The sequence below is a fragment of the Patagioenas fasciata genome, chromosome 2 (assembly GCF_037038585.1).
Source record: "Patagioenas fasciata isolate bPatFas1 chromosome 2, bPatFas1.hap1, whole genome shotgun sequence".
Taxonomy (NCBI): domain Eukaryota; kingdom Metazoa; phylum Chordata; class Aves; order Columbiformes; family Columbidae; genus Patagioenas; species Patagioenas fasciata.
In genome coordinates, this window is record NC_092521.1 from 89,272,721 (window position 1) to 89,300,021 (window position 27,301).

The 27,301-nt window shown below is 38.1% G+C and overlaps 1 protein-coding gene across 2 annotated transcripts in view; it reads left to right on the plus strand.

Moving 5' to 3' along the window:
- The window catches only part of GMDS (GDP-mannose 4,6-dehydratase), a 423,438-nt gene that overhangs the window by 49,054 nt on the left and 347,083 nt on the right, over nucleotides 1–27,301 (plus strand). For both annotated transcript variants that reach the window (XM_065831967.2, XM_065831968.2), the window contains exons 2-3: nucleotides 19,287–19,331; nucleotides 22,996–23,083. In XM_065831967.2, coding sequence (XP_065688039.1) covers nucleotides 19,287–19,331; nucleotides 22,996–23,083 — 133 coding nt within the window. The remainder of the gene's footprint in view (nucleotides 1–19,286; nucleotides 19,332–22,995; nucleotides 23,084–27,301) is intronic.

Below are 27,301 nucleotides of genomic sequence, written 5' to 3' on the forward strand. Positions count from 1 at the left end.
GAGGCCACATCTGGAGTACTGCATCCATTTCTGGGATCCCCAGTTTAAGAAGTATAAGGAATTACTGGAAGGAGTCCAGCACAGGGCTACAAAGGTGATAAGAGGTCTGGAGTCTCTTCTTGTGAGGAGAAACTGCGAGAACTGGGTCTCTTCAGCCTGGAGAAGAGAAGGCTGAGAGGGGGCTCTTATTAATGCTTAGAAATATCTGAAGGTTGGATGTCAAGAAGGTGGGACCAGACTCCTTTCAGTGGTGCCCAATGATAGGATGAGGGACAACAGGCACAGACTGTAGCACAGGAGGTTCCATCTAAACATGAGGAGAAACTTTATTCTGAGGGTGCCAGAGCACTGGAACAGGCTGCCCAGAACGGGTGTGGAGTCTCCTTCTCTGGAGACATTCAAGGCCCACCTGGACACATTCCTGTGTGATCTGCTCTGGGTGAACCTGCTTTAGCAGGTGGGTTGGAATAGATGATCTCCAGGGGTCCCTTCCAACTCTAACCATTCTGTGATTCTGTGACTTTATTTAGGGTTAGGGGCCAAAAAAAGAGTCTGCAATGCAAATCTAATGATCAATAAACAGAATGTTGGTGGTTTGTGTTTGTTTGGTTTAGCATTGTAAAAATGACAGCTGAGTCAAACTGCTTATTTACTAGAGCTCAAAATAATTTTGCTCTGTTAAGCTTGAAGAGAGCAATTGGTATGATATGTACTCCATTAAAACCTCATTTTTCTTAAGGACAGATTGTCCAGTAAGTGGTATGTTAAATGAAAAACCACTGGTATTCCATAGGGTTTTCTTAATTGAAAACAAAAAAACTCAACAAAACCCCACCCAGTTACTACAACACCATCTCAACACCAGCCACCCATGACCACCACAACACCACCACCACCACTGCGACCACCACCAGCACACCAACAATGCCACAACATAACAACAATGAAAAAAAAACCCAAAATAAAAACAAAACCCCAACATGACCACTACAGACCAACACAACAGCAAAAAACACTAACCACCAAACCCAAACACCACAACAACACAACCCAACAACATGACAACACAGTAACAACAGACATGGTAACACAACAACACAGCACCACAACACAACATCACAATAATGCAAACCACCACCAACAAAATAACACAAAAACCCAACATCACAACAGTACAACAACAACAAAAAAAATACAAAGCCAACAAAACAACACAACAAAAAAACCACCACCATCACAAACCCACCAGAAAACAACAAAACACCACCACAGTAAAACAACGAAAGAACAACAAAGCACCACCAACAAAACAGCAATGTAACACTACTACCACAACAAAAAAAACCACAAAACACCACAATAACACAAACCCAACAGAACAACAATAAACAGCAACAAGCCATCAAGATAAAAACAGAACAACAATAAGACGACAACAACAAATAATAAACCACTAACAAAACCCCAAACAATAACAAAGCTTACCTTTTCCCGTGAGACACTAATCTATGCTGTCGGTCCGGGTTCAGGTAGGTTGAATTACAGTCAGTCTTCTGTTGGAACTGAGAAAATATGATTGAGTTGTTTACCAGGAACATGCAGAAGGAGTTGTGGACTCCTTGTTGCAAGCTGTCCACCCAACTTTTAATTACTGTCAGGGACAAGCTGAAGTTAATCTGTCCTTGGAACTGATCCAGCATTATCATTTCCTTTTTTGCCAAGTTAGCAAAGAGGTTTTGCACCAGGTTAGACCTCCCTCACTCCCTCAGTTTTCCTGTCTTGTACCATAATTGGAGCAGAATGGTATAGAGGTTTTCAGATCTCTTTTGTTGAACAAGTTTGATTTCTTTGTATTGATATACAAGCCAGCAGAGCTGAGCATTTAGGAAAGATATAAGCTTGCAGCAATGATAGTAAGTTTTCCTGTAGAAAATATTTCAGTTGGGGTGGGGGATGATGGAGTTAGTCCTCTTTCTCCAACAGCAGTTGCATTTTTTTATATTTGCAGGTATGAGAAGATGTCTACAAAAGAGTAGCTTAGCTAATGTAGTTTTTTAAAATTATTTTTATTTAAGTGTTAATTTACCGTTAAACCTTGACTTGCACATTGTTTTTCTGTAATTTCTAACTGAATGAATTATATTGTGCCAAAACCAAAGGCGTTACATCAAGTTCTAAGTGAACATTTTCAGTTTTAAGGACACATTAGTGAAGAATTGCTCTTTCTTATTGTCTAGTGATACATTTTCCAGCCCAGGCTCTGCCACTGGTGAAGGAAAGATGCTTAAAAAAAAAAAAAACAACAACCAAAAAAACAAAACAACAACAACAAAAACCCAAAAAACCAAAAAAAAAAAAAAAAAACAACAAACCCAACCAAACAAAAAAAACACAACAGCAAAACAAATGCCATTCACATGAAATAAGATATAGCTGCTCAATTAGCTGTAGATGAATCATCATTTTGGTGCGTTATTCCATTAATACCGAGTATAAAGATAGGAACTAACTGTAGCACAGTATGGGGGTGACTGGTTAAATTGGGATCTTGAAGAAAGTTTCTCTGCTTTCAAAATGGAGTGATGTGGCCTTCATATGCATCTTTTAAATGAGAACACCTACTTTTTAATGCAGTGGATTATCTGGGAAGCATTTTGGGGGTCTGTGATCTGACATTGGTTCTGAAGTCTGTCATGCTCTCCATGGCATGAGAGATAATCTTGTGTCAAGTCTATTCAAGTTTTAAAATAGAGTAAGGACTTCATATGCCTAGATGAAAGCCTGGCAGGAAGGTACCTGCAGCCTCTGCTATAGACGTGTTAAACTGTGCTGTGCTCTGCGTTTCCATCCCTGGATCTTGGTGATGTCCAGGTTAACCAAGGTTGTGTGCTCTGCCGTTCAGCTGCAAGTTGCAAGAAGTGGTGCTGGTATTTTAATTTTAGACTTTTTCAGAGGTGGAACCCTAGGTCTGTAGAAATAATTCAGCTTACCATAATACTGAAGAATCCAGTGTTATCCTAGAATTGCATTATATTTTGAAACATGAAGTTGATTGCTTTGTTCTGATTGGAGTATTGACATTCTGGGACTAAGTTTTGAAGTCTTTGGTCTGCCTGTTTAAGGCTAGGGGAAGAAGGAAGTAATGTCTTCAGGCTAACTAATATTGCTGGTGAGCATTGAAAAATTACTGGTTTTCAGACTGAAGGATTGTACTTGCGCTACACTTCATGGTTCTTAACTAGTTTGTGTGGCTTGGGGGTAAAAGCCTTTCTGTATGCTATTAAAAAACAAAACACAGGTTCCTATAACTTTTTCGTTCCACTGGTCTCTTTTCAGGTTGTGCTTTTCATAAGTATGAAGACATGTAACATTCAGAGACCCTACTGATTTATACCCTTCTGGAATACTGCAGTGTTTTAACTGTTTTTATTTGTTTAACAGCAACTGGGAAGGACAAAATACTTTTCTCGCACTTACATTCAGTTTGAAATGAAATGATAATTCAAAGACTAATAGTAACATACAAGCCCCTTCCTTCAAGCAACTAGGAGTATTCTTGATTAAACATTGCAGTAAATATTGAAAATGTGTTTAGCAGAGTTATATCGTGTATAGAATTTTCTGTAATAGTGATTGTGTTTGTGCATTTGTAGTTCATAGACTGGTAAAAACTTGGTTGTGGTTCTAGAGTTTGCGAGGCATAACTGAATTTAAAGCAGCTTGGATCATTTTCTTTCCCAAAACAGGAAATGTGTGGCTGGGCTTATATAGCCTTTTTCTTATTAAAGCCCTGCAAAGCATTTCCACGGGTCTGAAATTTTAAGGGGAGTTCAGGATAGTTATGTAAAAGATAATACATTCTAAACTTTCTCCCTCTATATTCTATTTTTCTTGTAAATTATGCAATGTAGTGAAAGTAAAATGGAACTCAATAGTTCGTACCATAACATTTTTTCCCCATAATTCACTAAAAAGTATTACATAACACTCTTTCTCTGTGAACACAAAATATGACACTACAAAGCTTGGTGAATGAGAACGATTCTAAGAATATGGCATCCCTGTTCTGCATCTAGCATACTCAAATTCTCTATTCCCAGTCCCGTTTTGGTAATAACATGTAGCATTTTTATGTGTGATATACTAGGCCCTTAACAAGTTTTACTGGCATAAGAAGTGTAGCATACAATGGCATATACAGCAGTAGAGCTATATAAATTCTTGCATGTTTATTTTAACCAAGTATTCCCAAGTCATGGATATTGACAATTTGCTCATAAGAGAGTTCAAAAAAAAGCTGCTTCTCTTAAGAAAGGGTGATGAAAACCCTCCAGAAATGTTGCAATAATCCTGTACAGGCTTGAACTACAGATGGAGAAAAGAGGTGGGAGGATTCGTTTAGACAGCAAGCTAAGTTTTTTAGCCCAGTTATTGTGTGTCTGATGATATCAAGAGGAAATAATTTCATGAAGGTGAAGGCCAGAGAAAGAAGTGATGAGATGCAATAGAAAGTCTTGCCAGCTGTTCTACAATGTACTCAAGGGTTGCTGACAGGGAAGCTGAAGGTTTCTTTCCGAGCCTTTTGGCTGATTTAGTACTGCTCCCTGACTCGGTTACCCCATAGGTCTGTCTTTGTTTCCACGCTCTATCTATAAAATATTATTAGTGTCAGTAAAATCATCTGTTAAAATTGAATTAATCAAAAATGCTCACACAAAACACTGTCAAGGGTCAGTTAGCTGAATAATCCTTGAATGAGCCATGGAGGGTGAATCCAATAGAGGCTGATAAGGTTTATATTACCTTAATAGCCTTTTCATTTTTTAGTGAAGCTTTTCTTCTGGATTTCAGCAAATCTATTAAATTCAAAATATATTGGTGCAGCCACTATACTGTTTTTAGCAATCTTAACATAGTGTGTTCCTTCTGATTTTCTGATTCTGTAAGAACATATCTGAATGTACCACTTATTATTATTTCTGCATTTAAAAAAACCAAAACAAAACAAAAAACCCAAACTTTCCTTCTTTCCCACTTCTAACAAAATTTCCCTAAGAGCTTCTGCTGGGACATGTGCTTGTATACATGTGCTAATCAGTCTTCATTCCTGAAACCTGTTTTCAGGAATGTTTGCATATACTGCTATAATATTTGAGCGTGTTTTATAAGCAAAGTTATGCATAATTTTTAATCTTATGCTTATGGCAAAAAGGAAGGCTTAAAACCAAATTTAAGTTGCTTGGGTAAGATCAAACACAGATCATGCCAGAGGCAAAAGTTGAGGCCCCATAGGGCTGTTCTTTGTGTGTTTTAAACTCAATGAACAGTGTAACTAAATCTTTACCTCTTTTTACAACATCTTCAGAGGTTTAGGTCTCTTCTGGAGAATGACACAAAAATTATGGAAATGACTTTACAATTTGGACTTTATCTGCATGGCATCAGCAAGAGTAATTTGTTATACTCAGCCTTGCTATGCATTAGAAATGGAAGAAAGAGGATTCCTTTTGGTATCTTGCACTACTAGTCTAGCCAGTTACATTGCAGATGCATTTTTATTAGGATTTCCCTCAAGCTGATAAATAAACATAGGCCAAAAGAGGTAAAGAACTGTCTTACAACAATGTTATTTACCTTGTTATTAACTTGTAAGACTTAAGGAAAGCATGATTACTTGTAGATTGTAAAACAGAGTGCACAAGTTACTAGTATACTGTTCATTTTTCGTTTAGACAGCTGAGACTGCCAGTCCCTGTGCTCCATCTTGGTTCCTGACCACCTTCCACAAAATGTCATTAGGACCAATGAGTTTCATCATGGTGAATTTCTGCCTATTTGATGTCAACTTAAATATAAAGGAAGTGACCATTTACAAATTACTAGCATTCAAGAAAGGGGGAAGGAAGCAGCATGACACTAATGCAGTCATTGGGATTCTGCATCAATGAACCATAAAATAACTAAGCTGTCAAGTGATATATTCCAGTGAGGAATATATCCATGTGTTTTTGTGTGTCTTTGAATGAAAACTGAATTGTTATAAATCAGAAGTGCATTTGACCCCATGCATGAAGTGTTTGTGCACAAATGATCCCTGATGCTGTTCAAGAGCTATTGCTCTGCCCAGCTATTGCGTTTATGTAAACAAACTACTAAGAAAACTTCTTATGCAAGATAACGTGAAATGCTTTTTACTGACTACATGCAAGCTTATTACATGTACCATGTGTCTATAAGCATCAGTGCACGGAAAAAAACACAGCTTGGCATCCTTGTAGAATGCAATGCAGTAAGAATGAGTAAATAGATATCTGCTACCAGTGTTTTTGGGGAAATACTTTCAATTTTTAGAAAAGTAGCAGAATAAAATTAAAATATGACAATAGTTGTGGGAAAACATAACATTCACTGTCTGAATAGAGCTGCACAACTCCTCTCACTGCAACTGGCTATTTTACCTTTCCTACATGTCAGCAGGAGAGTAGCAAGCTCAACCTTTGCTGGTCCCATCCCAGTAATTCTGGAGAAATTCTTCTGTTGTACTTCAGCAGGATGAGCATCCCTCCTTGCCCACCTGTCCTTGTAGTTGTACATTCCTGTGCTGGTTTGACTGAAAATGGGTTAATTTTCTTCATGGAATTAGAAACCTTTATTTTTCACATTATTGGACTTAGTTTGAGAACAAGAGATAACACTCCAGCACAGAGTTAATGTTTTTAATTGCTCTGGTCTGAGAGCCAAGGACACTCTGAGCACTCTGCCCACAGGTGTGAGGTAGTGAGGAAGTGGGGCATAGATGGGGCAGAGCTTGATTGACATCCAGACTAATCAATGAGAGTATTCCATCCCGTTAGCATCATGCTTCAGATTTAAGAGTGGGAGCTTCCGGTTTGCTCTTCCGTTATTTTTTTCGCTCTTTTTTGTTGGAGCTGGGGCAGTTTTTGGTGCGGGACATTTAGTCCAACTTTTGCCATTTTGCAGAGGCCTCTGAGCCTTTCTGCCTTTTTCCTCTTTTTTCACTGTTGGGGACCGGGTGCTGCTTTCCTGGGACTGACTTCTCAGTGTGTTCATGGGGAATTGCTTTCAGTATATTTTATTTCTATTTTATATATATATATATATACACACACACACTAGCAGTGTATTAGTATTTTGTTATCTTATTAAACTGTGTTTATCTTAGCTCAAGTTTCTCCCTTCCCTTTTGATTTTCTCCCCTGTTGGTGGGAATGGGGGAGGGAGTGAGTGAGCACCTATCATGGTTGTATTGCTAGCTTGGGTTAAACCACAACAACCCCTTCCCTGGGATCCCTGCTTTTTACCTTCTGATGCAATCTGTAGTCACAGAAGTATGCGTGTAATACCTGGAAATATTTTCTTTCAAGTTTGTACATCCCTTCATGTAATCCAATGTATTGAATAAAATAGAAATGTCTGGGAAAAAAAAGCAGAATATTCTCCCTGTGGAACTAGAACTATTATCTTCTTTAGAAACAAGCAAACTTTCTAAAAGATCTAGAAAAGTTCATATTGCCATCACAGGTCATCCAGACACGCACAGAGTGCTTGAATTGCAACATGTGGCTGACTGCTGTGTAGACATCCAGCCAAAAGGGGCAGTTTTGCACTTGCTTGCATCCTTCTAGCCTGTCAGTTTGCCAAGGTGTTTTTGGAGAAACAAAGCAATATTGACAAACAAGATGTGCAAACCTGAAGCCACAATTTTTAATTGGAATTCTGCTATGGAAGCAGCATGTGTGTAGCTGGAGGACTGCCTGCATCTACAGATGGTCTGTACACAGCAAATGGCATAGATGACTGTAGTACCAATCACAACCCTGAGTGAATGAGATGTAGTGCTGTGCCTCAGGCAGCACGACTGGCCTCTGAGATGGAGGGAAGGGGTGTAACTGTGACGCCTTGGATCCTGAAGGTGGAGTTTTAGCATCATCTCACAGCAATTTGTTGTAGGCTTCTTTCTGGGTTGCAATAAATCAAATAACTTCCTTCAAAATGCCTGTTGGTGCATTTAAGCAGAGTTCTCTGTGAGGTTAGAGTAGAATAGTTAAGCTAACTGTCTGGTGGCATACACCTACTGGTTGTCAGCATGTTCACCAGTACAAAAAACATTGACTAAAACCCTTGAGACATTGTTCAGTGTATTTCCAGATGCTCTAAACAAATGCAATCAGCCCCTGAAGACTGAGGATGCTTATCTAAAGGGTACCGTATATTATAATTTGATCAGGGCACAGGTCATATAATCAGGTTCCTAAGTAACAGTCCTATTATGATGCCTCTTCAAGCTTTCTAAATAATGGATAACCCTCAAAGGGAATAATGAGAGGAAAATGTGTGATGCCCCTTCTCTTGTAATGAGGCAAAAGGAAATGACAAATGGCTTGCCAGGTAGCTTAGTTGATACAGCGATAAAGAACTCTTTGAGGGCTGCTCAAATTCATTTTCCATGTGTGATGTAGCTCAGTATGGAAACTTCCTTCTTCTGTCTATGTCGAGCATATTGTAGTGATTCAATGCATAAATAAGGTTTGTAAGGTATATGGTGCAAGTTCTTGACTTATATCTGTTGTACTTATATGCTAGAGGTGTTGGCTTAGCCCACGCAAAAGCCAGATGACAGGTGAACCTGCAAATATGAAGCATGAAGACTATTCCGAATAGTCAGCTGCATGGTGAAGTTAATCTGTGATTCTTAATAGCGTTAAAAGGAGGACCCATGTACTTCATTTTAGGAACTGCTTTTTGTATACGCATATCTGATAATCCTCTCCTTGGGGGCTTAGTGTATTGCTCAAAGAAAACGGCTGTTTTGAATCCCCATGTTTCTGAAAATGAAATTGCTGTTATATTTACATTTGATGTTTAACAAAACCAAGAGTTCTCTTCCTGTGCCTGCTATGGAAGTTTGAAGTGTTTCTTAAAAAAGATAGGATGTTGTAATTTTTAAGTGGTAGTGATGTTTGTAATAAAAACTAGATACTATTTTCTTCAAATTTGCCTTTTTGCAAAAACTGCTGTTTGTTCAGTTGAAAGAGTACCCTCACGTCCCTTGGCAATTAAAGATTTTATAAATTTGAAATGACTAGGATTGTGAGACTGTGGTGTTTGGCTTTGGTAGGCTGTTATTAAGGTAACCAGGAATAAATGTAACAGAACAGTTTGCAAAGTGAGAGAGACAGGGAGGTTTCCATAGTATTTCCTGCGGTTCCAAGGGCACAAATCGATTCAAACGAACTGCAAAGAAACCTTGAGATTAGAGGAAATTACTATTAATACAGACAAAAATGACTAGAATGTGTCCTATGTACTCAGTTTCACCACAGCTTGTAAAGTTGGTTAAATTTAACTGGCTTCAGGTTTTATGCAACAGCAAATGAAAGAAGTTAAAGTAAGAAATGTTTGTGACAAGCTCTTTAAAGTAATTTGTTTTGATGTTTTTAAAGGCTTCTTTGTGAAAGTTTTAAATAGTTCTTCTGTTTTCAGAGATCAATGCAAAACTGCATAATTCATTGGAACAGAACTGATGTGGAAATATTTAAGCTATATGGTTGCTTTACCTTGATCTGTCTCTGTCCTAATCTTAATTAGGAAGCTGTTTATGAAAGCTAGCTAGCTGAAAGAATTCTTTTGATAACTGCGCTTGAGGGTAATACAAGGGGTTATTGCTAACTCAAACTGCAGGTGATTATTAATACTGTATGAATTGAAGGAATGGGTATTTTTCTGTCGGTTTTGTAGTAGTCGTCTATTCCAAATCCTGTTCCTGACAGATAGGATAAGCAAATGTGATTACTTGCCTTCCCTTTCTAGTTACCCTTAGACAAGAACCTTGGCAATCGATGAAACCGGGTGGATTTTTTTTTTCCCCTTTCAAAGCTGACGAGGGAAAGCTGTGAAGTTTGGTACACAAGGCATTGTACGGTATCTGTAAATATAAGGATGACCTTCTGCAACCTTCTCTGAAAAAACATTGCATCCTTTTGCTATCACCTAGATAATCCTTATCCTGCTTGGCTTCTTGCCACCAGGAAGCTCAGTCCATGTGGCATTGGAGCACTTGATTAGCAAGAGCAGCCACGTGGAACAGAGGTATTTGGTCCAATATCCGATTTCAGTCGATATATACTTAAATGTTTTGAACATGAGTGCATTTATTATGTACTTAAGCATCTTCACTAACAGTTGGTTTTGCTTACAGAGGAAGGTAGACACTGTCTGAATTAATAGTTCTGTTAATTCAATCAGGTTTTACCAAAGAGTCCATGCATTTAATTTATTTACAGTTATACTATAGAACATACATTGTGTATTTAAAAAAATAAATCCCAGATTGTAAAAAAAACCCATCCAAAAAAACCCACAAAACCCCCGCACTTTTGAAGCATATTTACTCTCGCTTAAAAATATGCAACAAAATGTAAAGCTGTTTCTTGGCATAAGAAAAACGTATTGCAAAACGTGGATTTCTGGCAAGAGTTATCTTTGGAAAAGTTTGGTAAAAGCATTGTATTAAAATCTTTGTAGACTGTGTGTCTTTGACTTTGCTAGCTGTTCCTCTAGATTTTTTTTTTTTTTTTGTGAGGACAGTGTTTTAGAAGGCATAGGAAGAACTCATCTGAAGTTTCCTATCATTTTGCTCTTTTTCAGCAAATTGACTTGTAGCTTTATGCATTTAGGACTCTAAAAACATAACATGCTTCTGTTACATGTGTGTAGATTGGGCATTAGGGAACAACTCTGAAGAGCTGTCCTGTTGTATTTCTCTCCTGTTACTCTTCTGTTAGTTTCTCCCAAACAAAAGATGATATAAATAGCCAAGTAAAGACAGTCATTTAAAATGTAACATTTTTGTCCAAGTATTGATATTCTTTCACAAGAGTTTAGCTTTGGGATTTCTGTGGGGGTTTTCTTACTTATTTTGAAACTTCAATTGGATATTTCCTTTCATATTTCATCGCAAAGTATCAGGAAGCTTATTGCTGTGATAGGGTTTTGGTGTTGTGGTTTGTGGGTTTTTCTGTTTGCTTCCTTTTTTTATAATTGGATCCCTGAAAAATCTATTTGTGCTTCAGTAAATGCCAGACCAGTAGAAACTGGGCTCCCACCATGCTGTCTGGGAGAGGCAATACCTGAGAGTAGTGATCTAGATCTTCAAAAATCTGTGAAATAAAGTGGTTTCTCTTATGGCTTGCAGACAATATCATTACAGGATAAGTGCTTTTCTTCCACCCAGGCAAATATTGCAAGACTGAGAGCTGATAAAGCTTTGATATACCAATCAAGCATTCTTGACTGCATTTTCAAATTTCTAACCATGCAAACATTTTTAAAAATAAAAGTTGTCTTACCGCATGTTGCTTCTCAACTCCAGTTGGAACAGCTTGCTTTCTGGTTGTGTGTTTCTTTGTAAACAAATAGTATTTCGGACTAAATTGCTACGTCAGTATGTAAATTTGAGTACAAAAGAATTAATTAAAAACCTTTTTCCCTGTCTACACTCATTTACCTCCCCTTCATTAGACTTTAGTCTCATGCAAGCAAGATAGCAAGTGTGATGTTTATTTTGCTTTCTCTCAAGTAACTGACTTTACACCCTGTTAGGAAACAACATCTTGGGCTAAACCTAAAGTAACAAACTTAGACAGTGCATAGCAGGGTAGGAAGTGCTGAACATGAGTGTGAGTGGCTGGCACTACAATGATTGAAAGCAGCTTTAACCTCATCAGCAGTTCTATATGGAAGTGAGGTGGGTCCATTATTTCTGGTAGGATGTGTGTTGAGCTATGGTCATAAGTTCAGCTGGCCACCCCAGTTACAGTACTGGTCATCTTACTGCTTTTGTTTTGGGTTTCCTCTGTAGGATGTTAAAGGTAAAGATGGCATGCTAAGATTTCATATTTTCTTCCTGGTGTCACTTTACACAATTACTAATATGTCTTACACATAACAGGCACTGTATTTTTCCAAAACCATTTCTGGGCTTTAAGGTTTTTTACTGTGACAACTCTGAACTTTCAAATTTTGAGGTCAAAATTGCTCTTTCGCGAGAGTGTCCTGCAGCTTAGTCCTCTGCAACCAGGTTCTGAATGTTTGAGTTTGCACTGCCTAGTATTTGGGGTTAGTTTGCATTTGTTGCAGATTGAGGGGTTTCCCCCTGAGTGAGTTGCAGTGGTGTTAGTTCGTTGATGTGTTGGTCTGAGTACTCAAGGATGGGCATGTCTAAAATGCTCACAGATGCTGATGATTGGAGCTGCTGTTATTATTTTGGAAAGGTGAAAGGACGCCTGATACCAATAGCTTTTTGAAAGCAGGAGGAAACAGGGATGGGCAAAACAATCATCTTGTGGGTTTTAAAACTGTTATGGATTTCCCATTACAAACACTGTAAGTAGAGGTTTTAGTTTTCTTGTGGACTGTTGTCCATAGCATTTCCATTTCCTTGTTTATAGAGACATTCCTCTGACCCCTGTGGTTTCATCAGTAAAAAAGAAAAATATAGCTAAGTCTCTCTCAAATTCAGAGTTCACAACTGGTTTGTTTTATATTAGTATACTTCAGACATTCATATTTGAAGAAAAAAGTCATGTATTATAGGTTACAACATCAATTCAGAAAAAGATTGTTCTTTAAAATCTTCAAAAACTCTCTACTGATACATTTCCTCCTTACAAAAACAGTTCTTTGGACACATCTGAAAACCAGTAGTTATTTTGAGTGTCCGAATGTTTGAGCACAAATCCTGAGAGTTTAAGGGCATTATTTTTTTTTTTTTTTTTTCTGTAAAATCGAGCACCTGATTGTCATCACTGGGAAATTTGTGGTAAGCATAGTTGGAATTAACACAGTAAGTGTCACAGGTTCCTGCAATCAGGAAAAACCCTTAGTAAACTCAGTTTGATGATGTCACTTGTTTTTCCCAAGCTGAGATTTTTTTTTTTTTTTGGGGGGGGGGGCAGGGATAGAGGGGGTGTTGTGTGTGTAATAGACACAAGCTGTTTTATTATTTTAGAATATCATGTGTTTTAGGCTTAAGATTTTTCTAATTTTAAGTATCAACACTAAAAAAATCAGCAGCATTGCATGGACATACCTTGCTGTTTTTGACTAAAATTAAGCAAAAGCTCCTAACTGGTTGCCTCTCCTAATGGTAAGGAGCAAATTTGAATTATGCGCGTTTATTCTATTTCTGTTGGTTTAGAGATTTGTCCTTTAGCTGAAGTGTCTGTGCTGATGTTCACAGAATAGCTTTAAATATTGATGATGAGAATTATGTTGTTTTGGGAGAACATAACTGGAGGAAGAAAAACTTGTTGCTCTTGTCCATAACTGCAGTTGCAGCTCTTAATATAACTTAATAGTTTACCACTGGAATAGTGTGCGAGGTCAGATGGAGCACAGATTAGGAAATAACAGGGTGATTCACTTTTCCAAAGCAACTGCTCTTTTACTTTTAAAAAAGCTCTTAATTGCAAAAAAGAACTGTGTAATGTAATTAGAAAGTTGTTGTTGTTGCTAATGATAACTTTTCCTCCTGATTGTTTTCTGTTGTACTACAGTTAAAGCATTACAAAACCCCTTCAAATAAGTGGGTAATGTTTTAAAACAAAGAAAGATATATATATTATTTTTTTACGTTTATTGCCTTTTGACTTTTGACTGCAGGAACAAAAGGACACTTGTTTTCCTATTCTAACTTGGCCAGAATACAAATCAAAATAGCAAAATAACCAGTGCATTTGGAGGGTGGCAGCTTTAATAAATCAGTAAAATACTTCAGAGTTCATAATTCTTCCTTTTCTCAGTATGGAGAATTTTTTATGGACAATTTAATGCTTTACCTCAAGTATTGCCTTGAAGACTTGAGACAAAGTGCAGCACTGTTCTGTTTATAGTAGCTGCAAAAAATTACTGATTTCCTCTGTAAATCACTGGAAATGATTAGAAGTATGCATTTTTCAGCAAAAATAACATTACACTGTATTATTCTCTTGAATTTTTTTTTTTTGAAGGAAGGAAGGTTATTTTGCAGTGCTACAAACAAATGAATAGTTGTTATTATTAATTGTTATTAAAATCAGAGTGGCATGTGTACCCAGCTCCAAAGGATCTGTCACCGTACTCCAGCTTAGTGTGTTACTGAAATAGCGTTAGCTTGTAGCTATGCAAAAGCTTAATATTTGATGAATCAACAGCTTATTGTGCAAGGCTACTAGTGGCACTAGTTCTGCTTATTTTAACAGTATTTTAATGGATGTATAGATTATTCATTCAAGCAAGGCTAAAGGAAAATAGTGATAATGTGCTGTTGGTGATGTTAATGCAGAAAGATCCCTTTAGAAATGAAAAACATGTCCGATGGCTGAATGTGTTCCTCTTCTCTCCACACACCATCCCCCAAACAGGTTAGTTGTACCGATCGAAATTTAACTTCAGCAGAGTGCACAGCTATAGTTTGTAGTTCAAAAGGAATTCAGAACTGCTGTGAATTACCTTGATAATTGACACCATCTATAAACTTCCGTGAACTCATATTTGTGGTATTGTTCCTAAGGACATGGCACTAGCTTTACTTGATTTTGAATGTTCTAAGTATAATCAGCTTTGGTCTTCCATGTAATATTTGGAGAATTATGGCACTTTTTTCCAAAGGAATAGTGAAGTCTGAAAACTTGGTATTTGTGACACACAAGAATACAGAGCAGAACTATTAGCATGTAGCAAATGGACAGACATTTCATCATACACACCAATCATAAAAATATAGAAAACCAACGCCTCCCTCAAACAGGGTATCTGATGGTGGATGTTTTGCATTTTTATGTTCTCAGGTTTTATTGCTAACCCATTTCTGAATGGGCAGGTAGGAGGAGTATGGGACATGGCACAGTAGTCAGACCATCTCTGCTGCTTTGTTATTTGATGAAGTGGTGGCTTTTGAGGGACCGTGTTTCTTGTGGCTAGGAGTCAGCTTTGGCATTCTGATTGATATTAGCAGCTCCATTGTTTCAGAAATTAGAGAGCTGGGCTGTTGGTGGACAGTTTCTTTAGTGATCTTGCAACAGAATTTCTCACCGTCCTTTGCAAGGCTTTGGGATTTCCTGACATTGCGTGTTTATAGGGAATTTCATTTTTACCACCATGCTTTGGGGTAGTTTCTTCTGAAATGTTTGTTTTCCCCTGTAATGGAAGCACTTTCTGCTCTGTGTTAGTCTTCATACAATCACATCACTTGTGTTAGGTCTACAATTACGTTCCGTCTCCTGGAGTTCTAGAAATAGTAGTAAAAAGAACCCTATTCCTTCTCCGCTTGGTCTCTTTTTCCCTTGTTTTTTCATCCAGTACTTTCTTCTACTCCTCTTTATTAACAGAAAGAAGCTGTGGCGAGGAGGGAGTCCTTTAGATTATGAATGCTCAGGTGGGACATAATCTAGTTCTTGAATCTAGGACCTCTGTGGAAGGATGTTGGAACTGGCCGTATCATAGGAAGAGGATGAAGACGTCCTGCATTTGTGGTTGCTTTTATAGCCTTCTCTGCATGTGTCAATATAAATCCAAAACTAGTCCATTGCAAATGGAATTTCCTTGTGTAGAACAGTTCAAAATAAATGAGATTTGGATTATTAGACAGTCTATTTCACTGGTTTTGGTTTTCTGTGTAAATCATCTGATTCTTTGTTTATGGATCAAGTCAAACTTGATTTTTTCTTTTTGTTCTAGGTGTTTGTGGCAATGTACTGACTAGCTCTTGCTTGTGTCTCAATTTCACTCTGTTGGAAAAGGTTTTCTTTGATAGTGTGTCAGAGCTTATTTAAGTTCTTGACATTAACTACTATATTAAATATAAAATATTGCATCCTAAAGTTGTCTCACTCTAGTTTATGAGGTTGTTTTCTTTTGTCTGGGAATTTTACAGACATATTGTAAGGCAGCTGCAGTTGGAAACCTGCTGCTGTGTCTTGGAAGCCAGCTGAAGTATCATTCTTCCTATGTGCTTTCAGAGTACTTTTTGGCTGAAGATAGCATGGTGATTCTTCAAGTCTGATATATCAGCATGTGCTGATGAGGAACTGTTTTAACTGAGGTGGCTTATTTAATCATTCTTGTTAAACTTTTTACTGTTGAAGCTGATCTGACATATCTATGCAGAGCCAGGTCTCATTGCAATCCTACTTAAAGGCAGTTTATAGGCTATTTTCTTTCAATACTAGTGTTTTGGCCACAGACAAAGGGACCTACTTCTGTCTTGTGAGGTTTTGTTGATTTGTTATAACCTGAATAGCAGCATCTGGGTGCTGTACCCTAGCTAAAATAAGGTCTCAAATGTGACAGCTCTTCTAAAGTAGCATATTTCACAGTGGAGGGAACACAGTAACCAAGCACTCTAATCTTTATAGACTGTGGTTTTTCAGCTTGCTTTTGTGGTTGACTTTGGGGAGTAGGGCACCTGTAACTACCTCAATGATCAGACTGGGCTCTGGGCATAGTAATGCCTACCTGGTCGCATGTGCTCACCACCACCTAAGCTAGTATTGGTTGTTTTTCAGTATTAAGGAGAACATGATTTAGACTGATAGTCTTCGAGTACAGCACTCAGTGAAATGGGATCGAGGTGACTCTAAACATTTCTTATGAAAGGGGAGACCCTGCCTCCCAATCTCCAGTTTTGTGGATGGGACCAACTCATGCACTTCGTGCTGGTCCATTCCTACTCAGATGCAAACCAAGAATGATTTGGATATGGTTGGCAGCAAAATCTACTAACCCTAACAAAAACTGAGATTTGTTGCTAATCACCCAGTTCCTCTAATATTCCTTTCCTGATTCAATGATTCCTGAATCGTGAAAGCTCTGTTTATAGCATAAATGGAAATCAATAGCTTTGATAATAGAATTTATATTCGTAATGCAATCTCCTATGGATAAATGTTTAAATCACATAATAGCACTTAATATTCTTTACTACTTGACCTAATTAGATAGAGATGGAAACTGTACTATCCTTGCAAGCTGCAAACTCTTTGACACTCTGATTGCTGTTCTGATTGCTGTTTGCATTGACAGCTGCTGCACTGAAAAGGAAGGGAAACGTGAAACCTGGAGGCCGTTTGTGATACAGTATCACAGTGCAGGACAGCATGAATCTGCATTGTGTGTGATTACCAGACAGTAAATCAGCTATGCTGTGTTAGAGCCAGAAACCAGTAGCTTTTGCACTTGCTGCCTGTTTCCCACTCATTGTAAAGCCCTGCCCTATCACTTGATAGACCTGGAAAGGAAGTGCAGAGGAAGCGAGTGCCACTGCTGGTTTGAAATGTTCCAGGGCGACTGGAAAGTTTGAGCAAAGGCCTGGGTGAGAAGAACAAGACCTTATTGACAGGGTTCAATCCCAGTCAAGTCTGTTTCGCATCAACTTCATAAGTAACCACAGCCTTTCTTTTTTTCATCTCCTTTACACTCTGTGGGTCTCCCATATTTATTTATTTATTGATTTTTGTGGACTGAGCAACCAGGGACAATTGGGAAGTTTTCTTTCCTCTGATCCATCTCTGCTAAATCCTGGAGGAATTACAAATGAAAATGATGACCACTACCTTAAAGGTAGTTGTCATCCTCGGCTTTGCCCCCATGTTTCTCCAGAGCTTACATTGCATATTCTTTGAATTTCTGCTTTTGATAGTCTTGTTCTTTTCATTTGACGTGAAGAAATACATACCGTTCCAGTGATCCCATAGCACACGTGGTTTGTCGTGTTCCACATCATCTGGTGTCATGGACCGATGGCTGTTGCATTATGGCACTGTAAAGTTATGTGAAAACACACTTATACATGTAGTGGGAGAAGTATGTAAGCTAAGACTTTCTTTCTTGGTTTCAAGCTCTTCTAGGCTGTGTAAGACTTTATGAAATATCCATACCCTGAAGTCATGAATTTTTTTTCTAATGCTGCAGTTTTAAACATCCAGCAACATGTCCCTCGTACGCTCACACCGTGTCATTTTGCACAGACTTGCGCATGATTTTGCCATCAATGCAGTAAGTGGTCTCCACTGGCAGTCCTGCTGCTCTAGGGCCTCCTAGTGCGTTCTGATTTTTTTCTCCTTAGGCTGTCTGAGACAAGAAAAGCTCATTTGATCTGAGTTGAGAGAGGTTTTTCTTTGGAGAAACATTCTTTTAAAAACAGGACCGAAGAGACGTCTGTTTAGTTTTGCACTTATGTGTTCTCTGGCCATGATCACAGCAGAGGAGAACCACATAACAGAGGTGTCATCTCATATTTTTATGGTCTTTCTGTAGCAAGTCAATTGACTCTGGTAAAGTACTCTGCCATATTAAAGGAACAACCAGTTCAAAAATATCAGTTAAAATATGCAGACTCTTTGGGCATTGATAATATTCACTGAATTCATAACTGAGCATAATTCTGGAGGGGTAAATTTTGTTCTGTTTGTGATTGTGTGTACACACTTATAAGGATAATATAACTTATTGTATTTGATAATCCTGTCAATAGTGATGCTTGGAAAATCATCTAACTTCAGAAAAACATGTACTAGTCTGTATTTTGAAGTATTGGCTTTTTGAGAGCTTAATCATTGAAGTTTTATTAGGGTTGAAAAGGAAGGAAGGAAAAAAACACCACACACACACACAAACAAGCAAACAAAAAAAATTAAACTCTCAATCCTCAAGGATATATAACATGTAAAAATGGCTCATATTTTGTAGTATAAATATAGGGATGTTTTTGAAAACTCAATTGGTCAGGCAGGCAGAATTACTGCTGGCTTCGGAAGGCTAGTGGAAGGACTGCACGTGCAAGGGAGATGTGAGTGTGACACAGTGCTACAGAGGCACATTGGTTTGCAGAGTATGCCAAGCTTGCACCAGTTTTTCTAGAATGTTTTTCCTTCCCTGTCTCCAAAATAGTTCAGATTCAATAACTGTGGTTAGGATATTTTGGAATGAGGTCCCGAGGCACTTTATAATGGAACTTGGGAAGAAATTCAAGAGACGATAGTTCTCAACCAGAATTTGTAAGCAAGTTATATTAAAATATACTGCTTCTCAATCTAAAATCAACTAAAAAGCATCTATAGTATTTTTAGGTCAGTGTACAAATCTGGAGAAATCAAAGTATATGCTTGTTACCTGGTAAGCTCACTGCAAATTTTTCTTCTTCCCTTTTTGAGACCTTAACCAGTTCAAATCTCCCAGGCCCCTTCACTGTGTTTCTAACACATTTTCCTATATCTTACTCTTCCCAGGATGGATCGTACTTGGCTGAGTTCCTGCTGGAAAAAGGCTATGAGGTGAGTGACTTGGTGACTGGCTGCAGGCTGATGGAGCCATTTGGATGCTGCAGCTCCGGCTTCCTCTGCTTCTGTCCTTCTCTGTGTATGTTTTCCACTCCAGCCCTAGATAACAAATCAAAACTTCAGAGAGGAATGTGCAACATGGCCTGTAATCGTGCCAGCTTATTGTACTATTTATCATCTAACGTCCACTGGTGGATTCCCTCTTCTCCTCAGGGTATAGCTCCGTTGCATGTTTCCCGCCAACTCAGATAAGCAGTGACCTGTGTGAGCCAAAACTGTAAGGAATTAGGGAATAATTTATGATGCAATGTACCACATAGAGGAATAAGATTCTCTTGTTTGTTCTCTTTCCCCTTCTCTCTCTCCACACTAAAGGCTCCTTTATTTTGGCAGTTATACTTCAGCAATGAAAACCTTGCATTTTGCTTTCTCTGTTTGAAAAAACAAAACAAAACAAAAACAAAAAACAAACAAACAGAAGGGCCCAACACAAAACCTCAAACCCCAAAATATACCCCTTCTCTTGGATTAATTATATTCTTTTCATTTACCTTTTCATTAAAATAAAGGGAGTCTGATTCCTTACTTCTTGCTGCATAATTTTCCCTGGCATTTTCATGTTTTTGCGGCCCGGCAAAACAACAATCACATTATTATGGTATGATTTGGTGGTTTTGAACTGTTTTGGGCATATATGTGAAAATGTTTGCCTTCTCAGTCATGAAAGATGCTTCCAAAATGTGTGATAATGGAAGGAAAGGGGCGGTCAAATTAATCTTCCCACACTGTAGTATTTTCTGGGTTTTTAGTGAAAGCTAATGCTTGTTCTAATATTGGATTTTATCACTTCTGTTGTAATACTGCTTCATAGGTTAGTGAGAAGTCTTTTCTCAGCCAGTCTGTGCTTTCCATGCTTTTGCACATGGTTAATCTTGTCTTGCTTATTCCATCCTTTCTCCTGCTTTGTTGATTGATCTACTTATTGGTGTTGTTTTCTGAGTGTTGTAAATGGATTATTTTTACTATTTCTCCATTCCATTTGGGGAAGAGAGATATCATTGTGTTAGCTTCTGCTACTATTAAGGCAAAAACACATGCTCTCTCCCAGTCCACAATGAAAGTGGGAACTGCTAACCGCATTTAAAATGAAATATAGCCATTTCCACAATAGAAAGGTTGCAATAATTGGGTAGAGGGTTTTTTATTCTGTTCCTCAACTCTCCACCTATTAGTTGAAATTCTTTCCTATGTTCCCAGTTAGAAACCTGTCTCTGAATAACTGAACACAGGGCTACACAAGATAACTCATTGCCTTCCTAACTAAGGTGTTTCATTGTACTTTTTAAAAAAAATTTCAATCTATTTAAAGATCAAGCCCTATTGTGAAAAATCCACTGATCTTACATTCTTAACTAGATTAACCAGTCTGCACACATTTTGGCTTGTCACAAAGTTTGCATTTCACCTGTCCCCTGCAGACAAAGGTACCTTTCATCAAGTTTTTTATGGTAACATTGCTGTCATGGATTAAGCATTTGGCAGGTTTTCTTTCTCTTGTGTGTGCACACCAGAAAAAAAGAGTGGGAGAAAGAAAAGGAAAAAAAATAAATAAATAAAAAGAAGCTGGGTTTGCATGTTTTGTTGTTATTGCTGGATGCTGGATTTGTTTGTTTGCTGAAACTTTTTGAAGGCCTGGGGTGAGTGCATTTATCACACCTCATTAGTCAAATGGTATCACAGCCATTCAGCTGACACAAAGGTCTTGCAAGCACCATCTTTCATCAAGCTTCAAGCTGGCAAGATTCAACTTATTGGTCAATCATTTGTGTGAACTTGAATTTCAGCATGACTTCATTCAGAGATAGATAATTGAGAGCTCAAGAAGTCTCTCATCAGGATGCTAAGCTAAAATATCTAATTATGCTAGAAGAGTTGCAGAGCACTTCAGTTAGCTTCCTTAGGATAATCTGATGCTTTAAAACTGCAAAAACTAATTTTTCCTCTGCAAAACAGATGTTCATTTGAGTACTCAAAAATATTTCCAGCATCTTTTCAAAAGTGGTTATGGAAGTCTCTTTTTGTGAAGTGTTTCTCTGTAAACCTTATGCCCGTTTCATTTATCCTCACATTCTCTAAGTAATTATTTTTACAGGGCTTTTAATGCATAACTTTGAGAATTTATCTTCATAAAATCATTATTTGATGGAAATTTCTTTTGGAAGGCAATGTTTCTCAGTTCCCCATTGATCCTCAAAATGCAAATATTTTATTCAGCTTTGGAGAGTTTAGCCTTTGGATTTTCAAACAAAGTACATGGTAAGCCTGTTGTGTGACTGGGATGGAGGGAAATTATTGTCATAAATTTGACTTGGAAGTTGGGAAGATGAAGCTATTCAACTATTATTAGAGATCTTGCCACCAAATTTTCATTCTTAAAGCAGCAAACTGGTCTCACTGTGGTTGTCCATACCTTTTTACTCAGTTAAGTTTCAGACTTAAGATGGAACTAGAAGTGATTTCTGTGTCAATATCTATAGCTTGTGATATGTGTAAATGAAAAATCCCCAAACAAAACCAAACCAAAACAGAACCCCAAACCCTCTCTTTTCCTGCTGATATATTCTTGCAGGTAGCAGTGAACATGAAGTGAGAGTGAAGGGATGGCCCAACCCAAGCAAGTGTAGAACGCATTAAAGTGTAAAGCATCACTTCCAGATATAAAGGGCAGGGAGAAGTAGAGGACAGTCAAGTGCTGAAGCTTGGTTTCACTTGTGCAATCACAACTTCTGTATCTGGCAACCTAAGCTAACGTGAATTTTGGCAGAATGCATGGGGATATCTTACATGAGGAGGAAACGGGATCAGTGTTGGAACAATTTCTCTAATGTACTAGACACAAATAGACTTTTCTTTAACGTTAGTCAGAACTAGTGGGGTTTTTTTCAACACCTTTTTTATTGCGGCTGGTTAAAGGAAATTCTCAACCTGTGTTTCAGCCTTAGGTTTGCTTGCGTGTCTCATAACTCACCAGAGAACACTGACTCATGAAGTCCACAAAACAGCACTGACTGTTCTGGCTGTTCTTCCAACACTCCAAAAAGTGAATAACAGCTGTTTTCTAAAATATCTTTGGGCTTTGCAGCTCCTACCGCTCCTTTCCCCATCTTGTCTTTTCCTTCCCATCTCTCCTCTCACTCTTTCCTTTCTCTAGCCCAGTCTCCTGCTGCTGCTTTTTCCATGCCCATCATTTCTGGCTCCGGAAAGACTTATCTGCAACCAGGGAGAAGGGGTTATCTTGGGATTTACATATTACTTCTCCAACTCCAGTAATACTGGCAAGTCTCACTCACTAGGAGATGATGCTCTAGGGCAATTCAGTGTTTTCTGTGTTGTATGTGATACTTGGACTCCTAGTGGTGTCAACAAGGGAGAAGGTGAAACCACTCGAGGGTACTAAAATAAATAAGACAACATCAGAGCTCATCTCCAAGGTATTCTGTTACGATTTGGATAAATGTCTTCTTTTAGGAACAGAGACAAGCTCTAATCTGACATAAGGGTTAGGCCCATGTATCTGAAAACAGTGACAATGATAATGAACGCTTTCCTCTTAACGTTTACCACTTTCATCTTGTGTTTTTCCTTGTTCAATCTCCAGGTGCATGGCATTGTTCGTCGGTCTAGTTCTTTTAATACAGGCCGGATTGAACATCTCTATAAGAACCCACAGGCTCACATTGAAGGAAGTAAGACTTTTCTTCTATATTTATCTTTTTTTTTTCCTTTAGTTTGTGGTATATGTTTGGTGGAGAAAGGTCACCAGGACCAAAAAGCCAATCTCAGTTTCCTCAACCTAAATGTTGTTAATATGTAGTTATTTTTAAGCTCTGCTTGACTTAGGGTTAGTTATTTAAAACCAACAAACAAAAAACCTTGATAGATAACCTTGCCTTTTTTTCTGCTTGTGTTAGCTAGCTGCTCTGTCTCATAAAGAAAAGTGATAATTTTTCTCTGAAAATGTGACGCAAAGTATAGATACTCTTGTGTGTGAGTGAGTTACCAAGAGGGGAAAATATGGAAGGGGTCCAGGAAGGTGCTTTCTGTTGTGTAGAAATGCTGACACAGTTTACATGTAGCTAGGCAGTAGCCATTAGAAAGTGGCTGGACCTGTAAAAAGCTCTGTGAGGCTGAAAACACTGAGATATCAGAATAGTGAAGTGTGGGGTTTTTTTTGAGGCAGTTATCTTAAGCACTCCACTTCTGTTTCCTTATGAGCTTCTTAGTGCCTGATGGAGGTGAAGGTTTGAGGACAGCCTGTATGACAGCACGAATTAGACATGATCAGTTCTTACTGATGACAGAATGAATGTTTGGATCTTCTGAATTTCTGGACCCAAGGAAACTACCACCTGTTTTTCCTGAAGGAAAGGCATTGCTCTTGGAAATTTGCGGTGTTCTCTGTTATTGATGATAATTTGGAAAGCTGAAATTATTACCTTTAGTGTACACCTTGCAAAAATTGTTGGAGTATTTTGCCTTAAAGAAGGTTAACTAGTCACTTAATGAGAAGTTCCAGTTCAGCAGAAGGACTGAATGTTTTGACAACCATATAGTTTTCTATACTATGCGTATTGTGTGAAGTTGTACAAACTGACGCTGTCCTAAATAGTCTGATTTAAGGTATTGTTAACACTAAATAACTCCATGCCTTAAATAAATTTCATGTTTTTCGAAGTCTGCTTGCCACTATTGTTAAACAGAGCCTAATTTTATCCAATTGTAGTGTATAATGCAACTTTTAGATCTCATTTGATCTTTGCCTGTAATTAAAAAAAAAAATTCTGACATGACTTCAGTGGTATTTGATGTGAGTAGTTGCTGCTTTCTGTACATTGCTCCTTAAAATATCTGGTTGAGAGAGGGGTTAAATTGAATAAAATATCTTCATGAAGAATATTGAAACCTGTGCTTCTGTCAAGGACAATATAAGAACTGTGATTTCCTTGAGTTACGTTCATGGCTCACAAGGTGAAATGAAGCAAAAGAATTCAAACAGGAAACTATGTGTTGTGAGGACCACCTTGTGAATATGAAAAATTATATGAGAAGACAATGTAGATTGCAATAAATATGTGTATGAACATATAAGGAAAGGAATGGAAGATAGGAACAAGAAAACAGACCTGAAATATTTTCCCCACTTGTAATCTCATTTTCCTTTAACTGAGGAATGCAACCATATGAATGGGAGGAGAAGGAAGAATTGGACCAGGAATCTCAGGAAAGGCTGCTCCATGGAAACTGTTTGGAAACAATGAGTTTCCAGGCAGTACTGAAGGAAGCAAAGAAGCAATAGTGGTCGATGTGAGCAAACCTTAATTTTCTCTTTGCCCTGTGTGTTCTTCCCATGAGTAAGTGATTACATGTTGCAAGATGATGATCTTCATAGACAGTGAACCTTTTTTAAAAAAAAGTGTAGTGAGAACAAGAAAGAAAACAAGGTGTTTCCTGAAGAAAGCCTTCCATCTATTGCTTGCTAATGAGGTTTTTAGTTTGCATGATATTACTAAAGCACAAAGATTTTCATGTTTAATCTCTGTTTATAAAACTTTGCACCAAACAAGCCCCATTTCTAGTGACCATTTCTATTACTCTTGAAAGACCTTTTCTTCATGGGTCATCAAATGGACAACACTTCATGCCCTTCTCATGTTCAAAAAAATTATTTGGGCAAGAAGCTTTGAAGTCTTGATGGTAGACCAAAATGGCATTCCCTTTTGGGAGCTTTAAACTTAAGATACTCATGGGAGGGTATCTCTGCCCAGCTCAGCCCAGCCCACCTTCCCCTGGGAAGCTCTGAGCCTGATGTCTTGGCTTGGGGATAGTGGCAGAACTGAATGTCTTTGGTGTAGAAAGAAGGATCCTGGCTATGGCACCTCTTTCCTGCTCATCTGCTTCTTAGGCTGGAGAGGAACCAGCTGCTCTTTCAGACCCTACAACCCCTACAGAGTTGCTGCCACCTGGTCCTACTCTTGTAACAGTGTCCTCTGCTCCATCCTCTCTGAAAGGCTGGCTCAGCTGGCAGGGAGATTTTGTTTAACTCACAGCCAAGGTAAGCAGAGGAAGAAGAGGGCCTCCTGTTTCCCTGGAGAAGCATTCTTTTCCAGTACAGAAATACCCTTTGAGTTCTTTCCCACTCCCACCAGCCCACAGAGTTGTCCTGAAAAAGGTGGTAAATGCCATCAAAGAAACTGGTTATATGGTGCTTGCTTGTGGTCTCTATTTAGTGTTGCAAGGAAAAGGCAGCAGTTTTGAGGGTGGTCTGGACATCAGCAGTTTCGAGGATTGCAGCTTAACACCAATATCTAAATATTTTTATCCTATAGCTGTTTGGGATCTTGTACTTGCTGTGGCCCACACTAGTTGCATGAACTGCGTTTCATTTGGGAAGCAGGACGGTTGCATTCCCCACAAGTGAAAATGTGGTGGTGTTCTGACACAGCCTGTATAGAACTGGTGGCAGGAATTAAGGCAGCCCGCACCATGGATACTTGATGTATATGCACAAAAAGTGTGATAACCTGCTTGCCATAGCTCACATTAAATTGCAGTTTTCTTTTGGAAAAAAAAAAAACAAAAACAAACAAAACCCACATCAATTACGATTCCCTTATCTGTTAGCCACAGCTTCAACTGGGTCTCTTCAGAGCTGTCCTTTTCAAGCACTGTGGATGTAAAAGCACATTTCAAGAAGATACTGTGACCTGCGGGGCTATACCACTTTATCACCCTGAAGAGCTTCAAGTACCTGTTGAATAGGAATGTGAAAGTTGAACACCTGAGAACTGTGTGATCATCTGTTGCTTCCATGCTGCCCTAAACTGTTCAAACAAACAAACAAATACAGAGCAACTCAAACAAAAACAAAGTCCAGATATCTCTACAGTGTTTAAAAAAATGTGGTGTGTATTCATATGGTAGTCTCTTGTAATAAACCTTGTATTTCTTGGCTTCAGAATTCGAAAAAAGGAAAAGCTATTTGGTTTTATCTGTAGATAATACAGCCCTCCCCCAAAGTGGTAACCATTGTCAAATGGGAAGACTGCTAAACTCTACTGAAATAGGAATTTCTTCTTTTCCTGGAGATAGGACAATATAAACATAAATTTATTAAGGTCAAAATCATCAAATTAGAGTCTATATAGATATGGCAAGTAAATGTAAACAGCTATTTCATCAATAATTATAACAAGATTATTCTTTTTATTGAATAGATATGTAAATAGCAGTGTGTTGGTGTGACTTTTTTTTTTTTTTAAGTAAGGGGAAAATGAAACCTGTTTTATCACAATTAATTTCACTTCTGGCATGACTTCTTGACAAGTCAGGGTCTGAAACCAAAGACAAGTTGATAAGCTATTGCAGCCTGCTCTTTTAATTTTGACAGGAGCTCATCTCATGCTCTTACCTAGATTTTCATGCGGAAATTAGAAAGTAAATCAGTCAGGAAAAGACAAGTAACAGCTGCGTGTCTGATGTATCTAACCACATCTGAGATTTTGGTGTGTAACTGTCAATGAAGCATGCTTCATTGTCAGTTACAGTGTTCTCTGAAATTCCTTTCCAGTGTGTATCTATATATTTCAAATGAAAAACATTACAGTACAATAGACTGCATGTATTAATAATGTTACCTAAATGTTCATCTTGTAGATACCTTAGGGATTTTTGTTGTGTTGTGAAATTACTCTGAGGAGCTTAAACATGGAACATTTTGGGAAGGAGGAGAAAGCTATCAATGTATGCTGAAGAAGTTATTAGAAACCTTTGTGTGTGAAAGATTGGAAGCCTAAACTAAAATAAAACAATTTTTGTGGCTGAAATTCTGATGTTGATCTAATTTATACAATGTGGGTTACTGAAATGCAAACTATCAAACAAATTACATAAATGTTTCTAAGTAG